The 20814-nt window shown below is 38.9% G+C and overlaps 1 protein-coding gene across 4 annotated transcripts in view; it reads right to left on the reverse strand.

The window, feature by feature from the left end:
- LOC121941996 (glutamate receptor 2-like) overlaps positions 1-14974 on the reverse strand; it is a 65184-nt gene extending 50210 nt beyond the window's left edge. For all 4 annotated transcript variants that reach the window (XM_042485066.1, XM_042485065.1, XM_042485064.1 and 1 more), the window contains exons 1-2: positions 14737-14974; positions 1527-1667 (exon numbers count right to left, since the gene is read on the reverse strand). In XM_042485066.1, the coding sequence (XP_042341000.1) occupies positions 1527-1667; positions 14737-14839 (244 nt within the window). In that variant the 5' untranslated portion in view covers positions 14840-14974. The remainder of the gene's footprint in view (positions 1-1526; positions 1668-14736) is intronic.
- Positions 14975-20814: the final 5840 nt, after the last annotated feature.

Consider the following 20814-nt stretch of genomic DNA (forward strand, 5'->3'; position numbering starts at 1 on the left):
GATACTTAAACAAATAGCACTGCACCAGTGATGCTGAGCTCACACAGCAACAGTAGCTAAAAACACAACACCAAAAAGGTAAGATGTAAACTAATGTGTCTAGTGACGCCTAGATGCCCCCAGATTTGAGACCTACATGTTTATTGATTAAATTAACTCAGGCCATATACACAGATGCATGGTTCTAGACCTCTGAGTCACTGGCTGCACCTCCTATTCATTCTGGGATTTACACAGGTGTCAGGTGGTCTGCTGCCAGAGACAATCAACCAATCAGGGCTTTGCAGGTGGAATGTGGGCATCGTCTTTCTATATTGCTGGCTTGCTAAAGCTTTTGAGGGCAGCTGGTTCAGTAATCATTATCTAGTTTAAACAGCTGGTGAATTAAAATGGCCTGTTGCTAACTTTGGTGTTCCCTACTGACACAGTCAATCAGAATTTCCCCTCCAAACAGCCTTTTGGCTTCTATCCGACTGCCAGCCAGTTCCCAGCCAAACTCCAAAATCCAGTCCTTAGGGGTCCCCCCCATACATACATATATAGTGTGTGTGTGTGTGTGTGTGTGTGTGTGTGTGTGTGTGTGTGTGTGTGTCTATGTATATATGTATATATTAGGGTTGTCAATTAATTAAAATATTTAATTGCGATTAATCACATGACTGTCCATAGTTATCTCGCATATTTTTTATCTGTAAATGTATCTTTTTTTTATCCATTTCTGTGCATAGAGGTTTGTTTCTGCTGCCATTTGCAACTTTACTGTTGTATCGCTTCCAGATTTCCAAGGGTCATAAATACAGATTGTGCATGTGTTTATTGTGCATTATTAATGCACTAACTTGAAAGCCCTAATATACGTATAAATGTACATATATCACATAACATTGTGAGAGAAGTTGCATCATGGAAACACAGTCATCTCGCACAAATCTGTAACGGAAACCCGCCGAGTGTCAAGTCAGAGAGTATTACGAGATGGACCAACATGAGATTTGTTGACATAAGAAAAAATTTGAATAACACCAGATCAATTATTGATACTGATAGCATCTTCAAAAATACAGCAAGCCGACCAAAAAACAAGGAAGAGGTTCGACTTATTTCTTTTGTAAATAAATCAAACCCAAGAAATTCTAAGGCACACCAGCCTGATGAAGACTGTAAGTTCAAACATGAAGGTGTTAAGCCCACTTATTAAAGGCCCTTTAACTTTTGTAAAACGGTCTGCCTTGGAATTTTTTGGTCTTGACTCATGTACAAACGGAACAACAAGTCGAACCTCTCCCTCCTTTTTTGGTCATTTTTGTCCTTGAATCCAAAGTGCACCTGTTTTTGAAACCTCCATATGTGAAGTTGCAATCATCAGCCAAACCTTTTTAGAAATACATCAAGCTGGTTGGGTTCTGTTCTTGTGATAACATTTTTAATGCCTCGGAAACTTAAAGCACACAGGAATTATCTCCCACATTAATGACATCTGTAGTTCATCAGACTGTCTGCAGAAAAGAAAGAAAGGGGATACTTACAGCAGTTGGTGACGGCAAAGCTGTTGGCCACCTCCAAGTTATCTATGTGTGGAGTCAGTCTGAAATCTGCCATCCCAAACTGAACCATGCCAACTCTGAACGCACTGTACTCCTGATCTGCACCCCTGGGGAATAAACCACCTGCGACACACACACAGACAGGACCGTGGTCAGTAGGACAAGACATTCTTATAATATCTATTACATGAAGAAGATTACACAGTTTTCGTTATAAATACTGCTACACTGTACACAATAAATGAGTAAGATCAGAGTTATCTTTCACTTTCTTTTGCCACCTGAATCATTAAAAGCATTTAAACCTCTGAAACCTGAAAAAAAATGTTTTTTGGTTGTTTTTTTTGTTTAAACATGGGGAAATTGCAAACAGCAACTTGACATGAATTGTTCCTCGAACTGCAAAATAATTTGGAAAAGGTGACAAGCAAATAGCCTTAACTTAAACCTTAGACAAAAAAGGGAGGGAGGGAGAAAATCATTAGAACATTATCAAATAACTAGGGAAAATATCAAGAAAACTACATTCATAATTAGGATAATTGTGTATTTGAAATTAGGTAACAGAAAAAAGTAATTTTTTGGTCATTCCCTGTTTTTGCCTTCATTGCCTTCTTTCCATGTTTTTGAAAGAAATCAGGCAATCTACTCAGGTTTCACAGGGTTAATTTTGACACCCTGTGGCATCTGGAAGAGAGATGGATACGGTGAAAACACCTCTGGAATGCCCAACTTGTGTATAACTGTAGTTGTAGTCCTAAAACACACTTTACTGCAGAATTTTGACTGAAAAGAGGAACAAAAACAAACAAACAATGGATGAAAAATGGAAAAATGGATAAATAATTACCGAACACATTCAGTCGCCAAAAAGATACAGCCCGTTCTCATTCTGAACTTGCTAAATACCCGTACTGTCAACACTTTCAGCATATGAGCACGATTCCAAAAGCCACCCTCCACATCCAACTAGAACGCTGAAACCAGCCAGAAACAATTGATCCCATGTTATTATATGCCGCTGGACGGCACTGCGCGTGTCCACATGCAACGCACACGGGGGTGTCACTTGAAATTGTGGCCGGATGGATTTGGGCGTATGCACATGAAGCACAGAGGGACGGTGACAGACTGAAATACTGCCGGTGATGACATAATATAAGAAGGTGCTTATAGGGTGGGCGGTGGGGAGGTGGATGGGTCCTACAAACAACTGACTTTCATGCAGGATACCGGAGTTCACTTCCAGTTTTGGCGTGAGCGTGTTTTTTTTCTACACCTAACCATGTGCCTCTTTTGCTCCACAGGACGTGCTGCGTCATCCTACCATTAGCATTTGTTGACATCACAGTAACGGCATCCCACAGCGTAAACAGATGATGGAGAAGGATACCAAAAACGTCATTAGTACACGTGGAAGGTCACTGACAGAGCAACGCCATGTGGTGCGTTGGGATAAGAACATGTTGGTCATACATGTTAACTTCTATAGAGTCCAGTATGTCAGATCATTCTTATCGGTTATTTTCTGGAAAAAAGAGTTGACGATATTTGAAACGTTAAACAACATTAAAATTTCACATTGTGTGGATATAAACATTAGGACACTTTGCAGACATTGGGTTTTGTTCACCATACTTCACAAATAAATGTCATAATTCTACATCAAGATGACAGTGGCATCTTCTAGAAGATGTTGGATTCTGGTTATCTAACCACACAACTCAGGCAGATATGGCCACTGCCATCTAGCGCTGGTGACATCATTTGGAGCCAGAGTTTGCGCAATAGTGGTCTCCACGCTTTCGAGTTTCTGCCAAACAACCGTCTACTGATTGCCAGTACACAGATTGGCATACACAGCTGTCAATCATGATGTCAAATGCAATTTTTCGTAACTCATTAAACCAAACTTATCGGAAAAATTAACATCAGGGTGAAAAGAATTCCCTAAAATGCATGTATAGTTAGATAGATAGTTTGGCCCATGTCCCCTCTGCTCACATGAAGAAGGCAGGCTTAATGACCTATTCTGCACACTATCTATTCTGACACTTAGAGGGGATGCTGGGAAACTGTTAATAATGTCAAAACAATTACTCCTGTGACTGATGTGCACATCAGAGACACACTGATGAACTTTAAACACGTCCACCTGTCTGTAGTTAGATGAGTGGATATAAAAGCATGCGCAAAACGGTGCAGAAAATAATGTTAACATCAATTCCAGCTTTAGCATTATGAGAGGATATTGCAAATGGCGCAGTGTGAAGAGACCGCATACTTAGAGACCAAGAGGATTTAATGGGCAATCCTCTTGGAACTGTGCACGGAGCTGTGGCCAGTCTTGGAGCACACGGCAAGGAGCCATATGCTGCCTGTGCCCATACAGGTGCTGACCACACTGGGCTTCCTAGCAAACCGGGCATTTCAGACAGAGCTGGCCGACCGATTGGGACTGCCAGTCAACACTGAGCCGAGCCATGCCAGGTGTGTAGGACGTAATTATCTGCATGTCAGCCAGGTATATCAAATTCCCATACAATGCAGATGAACAGGCCAACATTAAAGCACATTTTGCAGTGAGAGCCAGTTTTCCTAATGTAATCGGAGCTATCAACTGCACACACATTGCTATAAAAGCACCATCACAGGGTCAGGGGCATCGTAGTGGGGGGAAAAGTGGGACTGACGACGCCCCTGACAGGGTGAATATATTTATGGACAGGATGCATTTTCATCTGAAGTTAGTGACTTGATTATGAGCTTTCCAACAAGAACCTATTTGTCTCTTTGTGTAAAGTAATTATGTCATTAAACGCGTGCGTAAAGTTTGAAATGACTTGATCAGCGTCACCTTTCCCCCCGTGCACTGCTGCGTTCATTTACAACAATAGTATGTGATCCATGTAAGTGGTGTGTACAATTAACAAATGGAAACCTCAAATCAATTTTGCACATAAAATATACTTTGAGGAGGGTCTCCAACTCGCACTTATGTTTGTGTTATCTGATGGTACAGAGAGGGGAATCCTACGTGCAGGGCCTATTCAAATTAATCTGCATATTTAAATGGTGTGTGGAGAGGGAGGAGTCTGGTACTCCTATAGGTGCGCTCAATTCCATATTGATTGGGATGTACAAAGGAAATGTGCTTGGATTCATGCGTGCGCACAGTTTCATACATCTGGATTTGTTTGTGCATACAACGTTTTCTGGACTTAAGCGTATGCCATGTTTCAGCAGCAAATCCATGCAAGTCTTCTTAAATGAGACAAAAAACAAAACTAAATTTACAATAAAATTTTTGAAATTTTTTTCATTATCAGCACTTTTTAGGTCATTTTCTGGTTTGTTTTTTACTTTTTATATTTTCGTTTATTCATACATATTTTTTGCTCATTTTCTTGTTGATTTTTTGTTGTGTTTTGTTTTGTTTTGGGGTTTTTTTTGGGGGGGGGGCATGTCTTGTTAAGTTGCTTGTTACTTTTTCCCCATGTTTTTAAAAGAACAACAAACAAATATGCTCATGTTTTGAAGGGTTAAAAGCATGTCCCAAAAATATTCCCACAACTGACCAACATGGAGCAACATTGTTGCCAAGGAAGAGCCTGGCCGAGCAGAGATTTGTCCATAAATAAATGAGCGTCTGAATAAAACCTAATCATCTTTAACGCTTGTGTCTCAAACTGTCATACTGTCTTGATCAGCTTGAGCAGCTTTCAACTTGTCTGTGCTGACTTGAACCACAAAATCGCTGCTTGCAGCTTTATTTTTTCTTTACTGCTTTCTTTTTTCTTTACCTTTCCTACTTAATCCACTTTACATGTATGTTCAATATTAGTTTGATTATATATGTGTGTACATGTAACAGTACATTGTGGATATTAAGGGCTCTCATATATGCAAAGACTGAATCCTACAGAGGCTGCTGCATCTTTGGCTCTATCAGGTTGGAGTATACTATCACAGGCCTCCGGGGTTCACTCTGCACTTGCTGCCTAAAGATCCTGCCTGACTGCACCCACAGTCCCACTGCGTCCCAGAAGCAGCAGCAACAGCATCTGGAGACTGTGTGGAGCTGCCTCAAGATCACTCAGCCATGATGGATTAGCCACTGAAAACACTACTTGAGAGATGCTTATTTATTTGTCTAACCCATTTTACAACCATTATCTCTTTTCTTTTTTTAATTTAAATTTGAGAACCACTGACTGAGACATTCGTAGTGAACACTGTCAGATTGTGTTCAGCGAGAGCGCACCAGCATGTGTTCACAGGGGGACTCTGTTTACAACTCAGTCTCTTTTTTTTCAGTCATGCATTGCAGAGAAAGAAAAAAAATCAATATCAATTTAAAAAATTCTACCTCAGCTCAGCGGCATCACTTGTGGTGGAGATGGCAGAATGAGGTCATATTTCCACACACACGATCTTTGGCACAGAGTAGAGAGGCTGGGGCCACAGAGGGCAAGTGTGGCTGCTCGCACTGAGGCATAATTATTAGCTCCTGTGATTGACAAGTGTTAACATGCTCGCTGAGCTTCTGTCATCAGAAACAAGGCCACTATTAATAACTGGCCATTAACTTAGTCAGGACGTCATGTGGGCTCCTGCTTCTTCCATGGCCTGCTGTCAATCTTACTATAGAGTTAGGGACTGTAGAAAAATTATTTCAGGGGTGGGCGATATGGACCTAATCTAATATAATGATATTTCAAGATATTTTTGCAATACTGACATTCTCTATGATATGAGAAAATACTGAAACATATTTATTATTAATTTCAAGTATAGATAGTGATGAAAACCTTGTTCTATTGAGGAACGCTTTCTGCTATTGAGTCCCATGGGTTCTATGATGTAACATTACATCTCGAGTCATGCATTTAAATCTAATCACTGGCTCGCATGCATCGGTTGTCCAAAACATTTTTTTAACACAATTGAATTGTCAGCCAACAGGTATTAAACTGAGCAAAGAAGAAATCTGGTGGTCGGGGGGGGGGGGGCACAACCCCTGTAGCCAAGCACATCAAAAGTGATTATCAAATTAAACCTAAATGCAGAACTTTCGACTTCTTGGGTTGAAAAAACTCCTTCAACTCCATCAGCTGCTGCTCCGGCACAATTAATTGCTTCCCTAACCTACAGTTAGGGAAGCAATTCCCATCACCTAACAAAACTAATCCCATGTTGAAATTGGTTAGAATGAGAGCTAGTTAGCTAAATATACGAGTTTCCATAAGGTTTCATTGTGATGTGTTCAAGGTAGACTCAGTAAAATGACCATCAAGGAAAAGAAAATTCAGATTTTGGTGAGAAACTTGAATAATACATTTGTTTGGGTGAGAAATTTGTTTCCCAGCTATATAAAATGGAAAGCAGAGATGGAATTTCAACCTGTTTAACATCCCATCATGAGCTCTAATCATATTATAATACATAATTAAGACTACTGATGCCAATTTTTCAAATATTTAAATCAAAATATAAAAAGTAAAAAGCTGCATCGTCTTTCCACCAAATAATAGAAAAGTATCACTAGTGATATCAATAAAGATCGTCAGGCAGTCTCGACAATGGTATCAATAGGAGGATATAGGAGGACCGAGCGTTTTTTTTTTCCACCTGGACCAGTACGCCCTGTCATTTCTCCTCTTCCTTCCCACTGTATCATTCAGTGCTGACCATGATACCAACACACACACACACACACACACAAACATGCACACACACAGACCTGCAATTATTATCACATGCTGCTGCGTTTCAAAGACTGTCGCACATTCGCATATAAAGTTTTTCGTCAAGCTTCACATAGGTTTACATTACAGTAAGACAAGGTTTGGGTATCAAAACCCAGTGCCAATATGGCACACTTCACACACTTCGGTGCTTATAATGCTTCGTTTTGCTGCCTGATTGTATGCAGATCGAGTGTATGGTCAATAAAGAGAGAGAGAGACAGTGAAAGTATGTGTATCCGCCGGTACATGGGATATATCCACCATCTTTTTCGGCCCTTTACTGTACAACCACCTTTCAGCCAAAAAGCCAGTGGAATATAAAGGTGAGTATAATCATTTTTACCTCAAACAAAATCAAATAAAAAGAAAGAACTGAGTGTAATTCACCAAACATCAGTAGAGCCAGGCACATTACACACTCCTCCATCCAGCCACATCCAGTCATGCTCACATCGCTACGTTTAAAGCTATTTGAAACAAGCAGTGAAGTAATGCAATCAACCATAGAGCGCCCACACAGTCCACACCTCTGACTGAAAGAGTAGCTGTCATATTATAATCCATTTCAGGTTACAGAGCAGAGCCACAGCTCAGATATTCAGCTCACTGCATCCTCCCTTCCACAGCTTTCTCTGCAGAGTTTACAGCGTGTGTTTCCTCACCATACACCAGCTTATCCAAATTCAGTGTTTTCTTCTTCCATGCAACTAAAACAGACAGTGTGAAACTAATCTTGTGCTTGTAAAGTAAACTGTTACAATCTGGAATAAAATAAATAAAACAGAGAATGGTGACAGCAATGCAGCTCGTCTGTTGGAAATCCAAAGAAGAAATACATCCCTGAGGCTCTCTAAGATCTATGTTAACTGTCTGTCCTTTGCTTCTCTTGATTGAAAACCATTCATCCAATCTACTTCACACTTCACACCAAGTTCACACCAAACAAATTCTGTTTCTGTCACTGAAGGTAGCTCTCATCACCCTGATGTTTGTTCAAGTGACTGCTGTTATGATAAGATTGGTTTTAATGAGATATTCAGTTCTACAAAAATGTCCTGACTGACAGCTGTGACAGCCAATCCCATGTATACTTTCAATGGGGCTGCTTGCGAATGGTCGGACGTGTTTTGTCGGGAACTCTCCCACCACGGATAACACGACTGCGTAGACTCCAGCTCTCAATTACATCTCCAGCACAGGATGGCAACGCTCATATCCCAAATATTTCAGCCTCACTTAAGCATAGCAGGGATGAGTGAGGGTGCATCATCCCTCTTTATATACAGTCCATGTCCTCAACAGCCACGGCTCACTGACTGCAGTTTACTTCTTCTTCCCTAACCTACAGTCAGTGAGCACCAGCAGATAGCCAACATGAACAATGCCACACTTTCATTATAACTTAAACTGACCTATTGCTAATGCCCACCCCCTTAGCTCACTGGGACAAACAACTGGCACGCTGCCTAAAAATGGCATCTGTCAGTGTTAAAGACATATCCAAAGAAAATTCCTGATACTATTTCATGGAGTTCTACGAGCAGGATGTCAAGTGTATTGTGTTGCTGCAAAAAATATGATTGGCTCATGGTGTTAGAGGGCAGGGCTTGGCAATAGGCCAATTGTGTAACTACCATATTAGCTTATACAGTCTTATAACAGAGTCTGAGGCGTTTTCTGACCTCATCTGAGATGGATCTGGTCTGGATCTGGAGCAGTACATCAAAGAATAAAACATGTCATTTCCTGTTACCAGGAGGGCACGTTATGACCATATCTCAATATTTGCATGTAGACGTCTTCTAGGGGTCAGGTGAGAGATTGATATAGTATAGTAATGCTATATTTTGCATGACAATAATGTATTGATACACGGACACAAGGTATCGATTTTACTCACACAAATTTTTTATATCAAGTATACAGTTAATTTGGAGTTTATATCATTTAAAATAATATTTTTATCTTTGCATTTCTTGTCTGTACTTTTGCTATTTTTAATGGTGATTTTTATTTTTAAATGTTTAAATCATTCAGTAATTAACGTTACCTTTTAAATCTTACCTCTGTCTCTATTTTATTGTAAATAAAAACATCTGTGTCCTTTATTATATTATATATTTTATTGCTCTGTAAAACACTTTGAATTGCCCTGTTGTATAAAATGTGCTATACAAATAAAGTTGCCTTGCCTTGCCTCTTGGTAGCCTACTCGAATAATAAAATCTATTGCTTTTTCAGTCCATTAGATGCATTTTCTTGTAATAAAATCACTAAAAGGGTTTTAACTGACTGAAAATGATCTTATTAAATAAAGCAGATTCTGATGATGTTTTCTGTGGGGAAATGTGTGAAATGTGAGGACACAATTTGCAGTTGAAAAAGAGGTAGTAAATCACAATATATCATAATATAGTGTATCGCAATACTCAGCATAAAGCAAAATGTTTAAAATGGCATTTGCCCAAAGCTTCAGCAATATATTCAAAAGTCAATAAAACACAATTGTGAGATGACTGCGTTTCCACTGAGTGATGTTATGTGACTTCTCCTTGGGTGATAACATTCCAAGAAACATGGCGATGGATGTTCCAAAACATTAACAGCTTTATTTCTACTGGAGCCACCACAATACCATTTATTATTTCCAATCCAAGGCCACGTAGGCATGTTATGCGAGCGATAATGGGAAGGCAAGCCCCTAATACATGAGAGCGGCCGTGTAGAAGGGATTTCTGTCCATGATTTCACAGAGGAATTCTGGATTCAAAACTTTGGGATGATCAGCTCAACTTTTGAAGAGTTATGCAATGCAGTAACACCTCTTGTAGCACCTGCAGTAACACCTCTTGTAGCACCTGCTGCATCATGCCTGAGGGAGCCAGTTCCTACCGACAAGTGCATAGCCATAGCATTATGTGACCTATTAAAACCCAAAAGCTTTTTCCATTGCATTTTAGTGACATTTGGCTTTTTGGAATCACCGGAAATACCATCTCATGCGAGCATAAGAACTGTTTTTGCAATAAATAGATTTTTTTTTTTAATTTGAATTTGATTGTTAATGGAAACCCACCTACTGCAATTATTTCTTCTGTGTAGACTGTGGGAGATCATCTTGTGCTGTAACTTCACTTTTGAAAAAAAAAAAAAGAAGGACCAACGTCTGTCCTCGTTCTGTTTAAAAATGAATTCTGAAGTCAGCCAGAGGACAGAATAACCCACATACAACTACCAGGATAAAGACACCAACTTAATTTGCTTAACTTTTACCGCTGAAACCTCATAATAGCTTTGACTAAATTTTAGAATGTGTTTTATACAGAACAATCTCTTAATGTAGGGATAAGATAATGTCAAGGCACTTTAGGACAGAAGGAATGATTGCTGCAACCAATAACTCTCAATGTTTATATGATCTGCAAGTACTGCATTAAAAAATGGGCTTCAAAACTCCTAACACATTCTTTAAAATGACAGAAATAAGACTGATAAGTTGATGTTGAATGTCAGTGATAACATTGGCAGAGGGACTAAGAAATGCATCGTCACAAAGCTGAAAAAGGCTGTTTTTCTGACTTTTCAGAAATACGTGGTTCTCACAGGACAGCCACGCTTCAAATATATGATGATCTTATACAATATGATGCATTGATGCAGATTACACAACTGAACAGGATATAAAGGAGTTCAAATGAGTCCAACTTTAAACATCTACAGCAGCAAAATGCAAAAGACACATTAATGCAGCAGGAAAATGTATCCAGAAATTTCAAATGTACTAAAAAAACACTGACAGGAAATATTTTGCTGCACATTGACTTCTTTTATTTTAAGTAGGTTACTTTTACTTAGTCTATTAAGTAGGTTACTAGGACTATTTTTATTCATCCCTTTTTTCTTTAAATTTTCACTTAAAGTAATGGAAAAAGTCACTGGGAACTTGCTATATATGATGTTTAAAATCTCAATTTTCATTAAACATTTGCTAAAGGCATTTTAACAAAGCTTTGTGTTGGACTTTGTTATATTACAAATTCAAAATTTAAACTGAAATATTGGTATTTTTATTTTTATCGTAGATGCATACCACATATCAGTCAGTTATCAGTCTCATTAATTACTAACTATTGGTATTTGTATCGGGCATGAAAATCCAATATTGGTCAACCCCTATTAAGTACAACTTTGAATGCAGGAATTTTACCTGTAGTGGCGTATTTTCACATTGTGGTATTATTAATACTTTTACTGCATTAAAGGATCTGGATACTTCCTCCACCACTGTCTAGTACCTGCTTCACAAAATGCAGCTCACTGTCCTGCTGCTGCTGCCAGTCTCTTCTCATCCTCTTATCTGAGAAGCACAGCTCCTCTGTAAATGTTCTTTTAACCAAACATCCTCTGCACTGATCTGGCTACTTCAGCGATGTTGCACAACATACGCACTGACTGTCTTTGCATTAAGCACGAAATTCTCCTCTGTGGCACCTCAACAGTGCCACTGACCATTAAACCCAGCAGCAAGCTATAACTTTACAAAATTTTAAAGTTGTTGCAACTTAAAAATGACAAGTTCAATTAAATTGATCTGTCTAAGTTTAAGCAACTTCAGTAAATCAGTTTACTGTGCTTTATATCTGTATTCTGCTGGTTGCAAGTCAATCACTTTGCAACCTGCAGAATATTTGTATATATTTTTAAACATGTTAAGAAAACAAAACTTGCAGATCTCCTGACTTTATCATTGGCAAAATCCTCTTTGTGATGATCAAGTTTAAGTCACACTGACTTGGTTGAAGTTGCTAACACTTAGAAAGAACACAGTCAGTCCACTTGTCATTTTTAAGTTGCAACAACTTCACAAAATTAAGTAAATAGAGTTAAATGTTGAGTAAACTCAACACTAAGATATAAACATAAACTAATTGTTATAATTACGTTCCTTTTTAAAGGCAATCTGTTTTCAAGATTACTTTAAGTAAGATCAACTTGTCAGATTTTACAGTGTACCATGACTGTAGACTTTTAGTCTTATCAACAGTTTTTGGACAACAATAGAGTCATGTGGCACAGGGGAATACAGTTGTGGATACACAAACAATACTTGATGGTACGATCAATTCTGGTTGGTTTGGGTCATGACAAATTGTTGACACCAAAATGAATCGTTGAATTGACATGGAAATGTGTCAATCCTTTCAATGTGAAATGAATATTCAATTCTAGCAATATAGACTACAAACATATATTTTAATGTAATAGCATGAGGCAGACAATTCAACACATCATGTCGAGGTCACTGTATATAGTGGAGAATGGGGTCAGATGAGCCAAGTTTTTACTTATGTTGTCCTTTAGGCAAAAAAAAAATGAGACAAAAGTACACAGAAAACATCTCAGAATGTGTCGTATTGATGAAATTAGGAGAATCCCTAAAGAGCCTCCGACGTGATCTTATTATGAATATTCATAACTGTAAAAAATTCTCATGCCCTTTGTCTCTTGTGATTTGAGGGGTTTGGACATAACTAATGTTCCTGCTGAGCTGCTGGCTGGATGTTTGAATCTGTTTGAATGAGAGCACAAGAGGGGAGGGAGAGTTTGATATAGGGCTGGGAGCTGTTCTGCATGGGCCCACTGCATGCAGTTGCTGTTGTTTTTTAAAACATTCATTTGTATTATTCCCATATTTGTATGTATTTGAATGCAAAAAAAATGCTTCCATTGCAGTTTTGCCAAATATGGCTTTTTCGGATCACTTGAAATACCACCTCATGCAGGTGTAAACACTTTTTTACGATGGGAGTTTTTACGAAACTTATATATTTCTATTAGTTTGAAATTTTAATTTGCGCAATTTGAGGGTTAATGGAAACCTGCATATACTACATACCCCAGAGAAATTCCATGAAGGTATGACAGTATGAAGAAATACATATTGCCCCAGCCTAACATCCAGTCTGATCTGGAGCACACAGCTGATATTTACGCGGTTTGTTTGTAGGATGTAGTATATTGTATATTCAGTATACCTGTCCAGTCCAGCTCTTTATATCAAAGGGGTTTTAAAATTTTACACCTACCCAAACTTAGTGGACACCCTGGTACCTCCTCTGTGAAGACCCTGCCCACTGTACAGTATTATTTTCATATCCTTTACCTCCTTTTTTTGATGTACCTCAGCAGGGTTGACCTGTCAGTTTTTCAGATTTTAGCCTCTGATCTGATAGATATTCCACCATCAATGGCTGCTCTCTCTATTTCTACAAGTGTGCTGAGCCCCAGATGGTTCTTCTCCCAGAGGTTCTTGGTATGCCAGCTTTTTTACAGTATTTAACATATGATAAATCTATTGAAATACCATTTTATACTTCCAAAAAATTAACTTTAACTTCAGTGCCTTATTGTATGTATGGAATTTTTTTAAGAATCATTTTGTCTTATTTCATATGTTGTTCTTCGATTTTTTTAATCAAACTGTAAAGCACTTTGAATTGCATTCAATTTGTTTGAAAGGTGCTATATTAATAGGATTTGATTGACTGATTGATTGATTGATTGATTGATTGGGTAAGTTGGTTCAGTTTGCCATATAGCCACAATTTGGAAGAAAAACTGCTGACTCAAACAATCCAAGCTTATCTTTAGCTAAATGATTCACGTGGTTTTACACACTGACAAATCACCAACATGAAAAATACACATTTTTAGACCTGAATTATTTTTGCTTTGACATAATAGTCACTACACCTGAAATGGAGGAAATATACTTCGACAAACAAACAATGACCCGTGTGCGTGTGAGAGTGAGAGACGCAGAGAGAGAGTAAATAAACACTTACATAATAATCCTATGTGCTTCTCTCCATCAGAGCCATATAGAAATGAGGGTGCCTCCTGAATTCATGGTCACGTGACAAAAAAAAAAAATGTGCACAGTTGCCTAGAAACAGCGGATGGGTCAAACACCCACTGGCTCACTTGACCCCACTCTCCCCTACCTGCATTTGCTGTCCAACACTCAGGAGATACATGTGAGGTGCTGGATTTGGATAATTCGGGGATTTACCTGCCATGTGCCAGTTAACGCCTTGAAGACAAACAAACATGCATATATGCGTACGCGCACAGACGCACCGCACGCTGTACTGATGGGAAGATGCACGCGCATCCAAGCACATACACAAATATAAAAGATGAAAATGTTGACATAATTAGAACACTGCAGCGGCCGCGGTACAGCCAGGAGGCCTATGCTCACTGAGAGCGGAACAAGGTGGGCAGAAAGAGAGAGAGGCCCACCTCTGTGGGAGGAAGACACGGGGGACGATGGATGTGAGGGGGCGAAAAGCGGACAGTGAGAATGATTTGGACACACGAATGAACAGGAGATGTATAAGATGAGAACGGTGGGGCGATGACAGAAAAGACAGTCCTACCGATCTGGACGCTCGGAGATCCGCACAACGCCTCGCGCCATAAGAATGTCACCACAAACAGCAGCTTCATGGTCGTGTTCGGGCTCCTCGCGCGACGCCACATCAGCCTACGGTAGCGGTTCCTATCAAAACATTACCTCCATCACACACGATGCGAGCTCATGGCGTCATTCCAGGTCCGCTCAGAAGCGTCTCGAGCTCTGCAGATGCCCTATCCTCTGTCCTGAGATGCGCGTGCCGCCGCTGCTGCTGCTGCTGCTGGACTGGGGGCGCGCGCCGCGCCGAGGATTGCCCAGGAATACCGATGAGGCACGAGGAAGAACCGAGAGCAGCCGACAGCTAAACGTCAAACAGCGTTTCTAAGACTAAGATGAGGCTACAGTAAACTAACAGAAGGCCTGCAGTAAACAAGGCATGACAGATGCTCACTGGAGGACCAACACATTCTGCTCTGTATCATGTTTTTGTATTGATTTTACCTGATGGCACACAACATCTGAACAGGATGCCAGCATGCTGTCTGTTTGGTCTCAAAGGTGGCGCACAGTGGCATGATTCATAGCTACATTTAAGAATAATAAAACAGTAGGATATGGCACATGCACACACATAACCCTCTCTAGTCTGATAATAATGAGTACATCTGTACTAAACAGCAAAATAAAAACATAGAGAGGTGAATTCTAGTCAAATATTAAAGGATCCTTTCATATTGTTTCTTCCTTTTTGAGGAAAAAATATCAATAAATCTACCTACATTAAAAGACAGTTATTTGTAAAGCTAGATTCTGTTTTATTATGAATGAATTTTATTTGTTGCATGTATCATGAGAAACAGAATATTTCATATAAATTCTCTCAATCAATAACTGAAAAAGGAATCGATGAAGCAGAAATTATACTCTAAACTGTAATCCTCTATTATTTTCTATTATTATCATTTTATATGATCATTTGTAACTGTTAAATATTTAAGGCTTTCTTTTAAAACTCAACAGAGAGCAACACAATTTCCAATCAGCACTGAGTCATTCCATAATTTGACTCACAGAACTGAAATATAGTCATATTTTTTTTTAAAAATCTCACTTTACATGTTTCAAGAATGAACGCTTTTAAATTATAATTTTCTCCTCTCATTAAAAAAATAAACACAGACCAGAAAGCTGTTGTTCACCACTCAAAAAGGTATTTCCAGTGTTTTAAAATACACAAAGTCTACATATTTTCAGGTGTAGGATCCTGCCAGCTTTATGCAGTGGCGGTTCTAGAGGGTCTCTGCACCCCAGTCTATTTTCCTTTATAGGATTTCACATTACAGCATCTGTAGTCTTCAGTTTTAGTTATTTCTGGCAAACCCATCAATTCTTTATTCTTGCTTCTGCCTCTCGTCAAGTGGTCAGTGTAGTGGGGGGGCCACAGGGGGTCAAGGTTCAGTGTTGGCCCCTCCCCAGAACCGCCATTGGCTTTATGTACTATCCCAAGAGCTTGCTTCTGAAGTTTAATTACAGGGCCTAGATTTGTTGTATATGCATTTCCCTAAATTTCAACAAAATAAGACATATATGGCATTACAAGAGACATGGTTGACCCCTAACATCCTGGGTCAAGCTATTGCACTGGATGGGCGAACCTTGTTGGGAGCCGACAGGACACAAGACTCTGCAAATTAAAACAAATGCACTGCAGGAATTGAATGATGTCACCAGCAGCAACATGCCCAAAGAAGATGACATTTACAAAGTATCTACTGATTTTAATCAACTCCAAAGATGTAGCAGGATCAAGGACAAATTAAAGTTTGTTTTTTAAACATTGTTTAAAAAATGACTAATAAATCTACCTTCTGACTTCTACCTTCTACAAGTGAGCTTCCTTGTTTTGTAGAGAAAAGCAATAGATTTAGATCATTTTTGTTTAATATATTCTATGTGCTTCCAACAGAGTTTATGATCTATAATCATTCCCAATTTTTTTAATTTTTTTTTTATCCTTGCATCCATCCAATGTTAAAGACATGGGGCAGAACGGAGACATATCTGATGCTAAAGGTTGACACTGCAAAAAAAAAAAAGAGCTGTCTCTCTTACAGTATGTGGGCATGGAGAGGGTCACACCTGAGGGGAGCATATTTAGGTGGATTTTCTAAAAATGGAAGCCTACAGGATGTTTACTCAGGAAGTTTATGGTCCAATGAATTTATGTAGCCGTTAAATCTTTTATATTGTTTGTTGCCAAGTAACTATAGACTCTGGTCACATATGCAGATGGCGCTTCACTCTCCCTTTCCCTGTGCCTTTCTTAATATAGCCCTGAACGTGTGCACTGAAGGAGTAGGCCTACATGCCCCTCTGTTTATTCATTATATTGTGTCAGTCTCTCTTTCTTGGTATTTACTTTGATTAATTAATGTTTAAATTGTTTTTTGTTGTTGTTGAAAGCCACCTTATTTCACTAGATGCTTTGTAGTTTACTATGAGATTTATCACGTTGTATCTTCTTGTGGTCATAACCATCCCAGTCACTTTTGGGTCAATTCTGGATTTTTTAAAAAATATATTATTGTTATTTTTTCTGTACATTAATCTGCGCAGTAATGTATCTGGAGCTCATGATTGTATGAACTGAGTCATGTCCATTATGCATTCTTCTCATTGACAACCCAGCCTGATGAACATCCTCACTGCAGGTTTCCATTAACCCACAAAGTGTGCAGCTTGAAACTGCAAATACAAAATATGCCTAATGGAATCATATACATTCCAGAAAAAAAAAACAAGTCCCATTTATTACAAAAAAGTTTTTATGGCTGCGTAAGGTGGTATTTCAGGCAATTCGAAAAAGCCAAATTTGGCAAAACTGCAATGGAGACATTTTTTTGGCTTTTATAGGTCACATAATGCTATGGCAATGTGCTTGTCAGTAGAAACTGGCATGATGCAGCAGGCACTACAACAGGTGTTACTGCATTGCATAACATAAATCGTGGACTATCATTCAGCTTTGAATAATCTGCGGGTGTTCAAAGTGGCAACGAATCATTTAGGATTAGTAGGACTGACATGGGGAGAACCTCACCTATCAGTCAAGCCAGAAAGCACCATGGGTTGTGCAGCATTCATATAAGATATATAGGATACTGGAAAAGGGAGATGATCGGGTAGCAGTGTGGAAAAGAAGGGAGAAGGTAATTATATTTATATTACAATCCATGCCAAATTTGGGTTTGGATAGTCTTAAAAAAGACAAGGACAAAATGAACATATGGTGTGCTGATTTCTATGTTCTAGTACAATGTTAGCGAGGGTTGCAAACAGACTAAAATGGAAAGGTAATTATAGATTTGATGGCTAATACAGATTTGATCTGAGATACTGAATCAGCATTAGACAGTACATTAATGTCCAATCCCTTGGCTGGAGTTAGTAACTGGGAAGTTTGGGCAGCTACAACAATACGCAGTGATCATGCTCAGTGGGAGACAGAGTGAGACCAGGTGGTGTAATCCCAAGATGGTTCTTTGGAAAAGCAGATGGGGAACAGTTTCAGAAGTGTGGAATCAACCTCATGCAGAAACATTCTATTAATATTCTGTTATATTTAATTCTGTTCAAGAAAAAAATAAGAGAATGTAAGTCAACTCCAGATGCAGCATATTTTCTTAACCATTCAAATATTTTCTTATCAATGTGCGCTGAATGACGAATCCTACTTGATCATAAGTCAGCAATTAGCACAAACAACCCCTCCTAAACACTATATGAGGGCAGTTGTTGTGACCTCTGCAAATATGCTCATAAACTGGAAAGATGCTACCAAAAAAGACTGTAGGAAGAAGAAGAACTGATAGTAATGTAATCAACTTACTGTTAAAAGAAGTTACATAAAGTTAACCAGCCTGTTCTCACTCTGAATTAATCGAATACTGCCACTTTTGTAGTGCTTTCAGCGCAAGATCCAGGAACCTCAGTAGCAGATGTACAAGGATACCTAGAGCATAATATGTAGACGCAGAGGTCCACTGCAAAGTGGCAATATGTGATGACTTGGGATGAGAACAAGTTTAGTAAACATGATCTTCTAGAGTGTCAGTGCTGTTACAGGAAAATCAAAAACCCAGCAATGGAAAAACATTTACAAGTATTTGCATATAATATATATTTAGCATCGGTGAGTTCCGGCGAGGATCCCACAATGACATGGCGCAAGGAGTTTCATCCTTGATCCAACACCAAATTCAAACCCTGCAAAGTGTACTGTTCACTAGTTACAGAGGGTATGTTAATTTTAGTTTTTAATGATGACAATGACTTTGTCCCTAGTCCCGCATTAAGATATGGCACAAGCAGCATCCAGTTTATTTCATCATATCGCCTAAAGAGCAAATTATGGGTTAATCAACCACTTGAGCCCCAGCAGACCTGCAAACTGCAAATTTTATGTATTATAGTAGCATAACTTTCAGGACAGAGACAGGACTGATAAAAGGCCACTATCTGACAAGTTGGGAATAAGAACAGACTGCACAGACTCAGCACTGTGGTGTCTGTGTGTCTGTGTGTGCGTGTGTGTTTGTGAGTGTAAGTGTGAGAGAAAGAGACAGAGGAGGAGAGGTTAGAAGTGAAATTACTCCACCAAAATTTCTGTCACTTTGTCACAAGTCACTTTGCCACCTTTTGACATTTGAAATTTTGATATTTTTCTAGTAAGCTCACCAAACCTCCACTGCTTTTCTCAGTGTGCATTTATGTGCTTGTGATTAAAAGAGCATTTCCTAAAGAGTCCAGTAGAGGGCTCTGCCTGCGCCAATAGAACCAGGGTTATGATTGTGAAGTTCTTTTTTTTATTGGTGTGTGTGTGTGTGTGTGTGTGTGTGTGTTTCCTCATTTACCCTGTTGCACAGCTGTCCTGCAGCAGCCTTGCCAGTTCTTCCCTGCGCCTGAGTTTTTCCCAGCCAACCAGCTCTCTGCCTGCTTTTCTGACTCATCACCCTAATTCCCTCACCTGATATCCCTGCACTTTTTCTCCACCTGCACTTCATCCCCTCATCAGACTGGTTTGTATTTAAGCCAGTTTAGTGTTTGCTGTTTCCCTGCATTGACATAAAAAACATCTCTCAAACCTCTCCCTGAGTACCACATGTCCTGCATGTTTTAGATCTCTCTCTGCTCCAGCGCATCTGATTCCAATCATCAGCTTGTTATGAACTCCTCATGACTCTCCGACCTGACAGGCTGATCGTTTAATTCAGCTGTGTTGCCGCAGGGAGAGACCTAAAACATGCAGGACAAGTGGTGTGCTGACCTGAGGGGTATTCCATCAAGGTGGATAAAGGAAAAGCCTGACTTATTTTGATTCTGCCCTCAACACATGGAGCATCTTACAAACCATTCTTACACTCATTTCACCTGTCAGTTCATTGGTTGGTTCAGATCTTTGTCACAGTTTTTTTTTTAATCTCATTTAAATATATATATATATTATTTCATTTTAACTTTATTGTTTGAATTGCTTTTAATTAATTAGATTATTTTCTTTTTGTTGTACACTTTTATTTTTTTGTTATGCATTTTTCTTGGTCATTGTAAATGCAAGCTTGCTTTCAATGATCTATCGAGACTAAATGAAGATTTCATGAATGAAAGAAGTCTTCCTAGTATGAAAGATCCGTTCCATGAACACGGTTTATGTAGGTCCCTGCTCAGTAACCATGGTAACTTGTCCTGCTGAGGTAGCCTGCTTCATGGCAGGATAACTGTCGAGCTTAGTTTAGCTGCGTGTCAAAGAATCCCATAAGACAGCTTTGTATAGCAGACTACTTTTACTTTTGCCTCGTGTTTCAGACATTTTCCTTACAATGTGACCAAGTATAAATGTACATGTTTGATTTATTTCCAAAAACACATAAAGTAATTAAGTTTTATTTTTTATTTTTATTTTTTATTTTTTTTTCAGAAGTCATGTCTCACCACTTTTACTATCTTAAAAAGCAGTCTAGATCAGGACGGCACTCCAATTATTCTATTTTTTCTCAAATAAAATTTTTAACACATACATTTAACATTTAACATTATAGTC

This window comes from Plectropomus leopardus, chromosome 4, assembly GCF_008729295.1.
Source record: "Plectropomus leopardus isolate mb chromosome 4, YSFRI_Pleo_2.0, whole genome shotgun sequence".
Lineage (NCBI taxonomy): Eukaryota > Metazoa > Chordata > Actinopteri > Perciformes > Serranidae > Plectropomus > Plectropomus leopardus.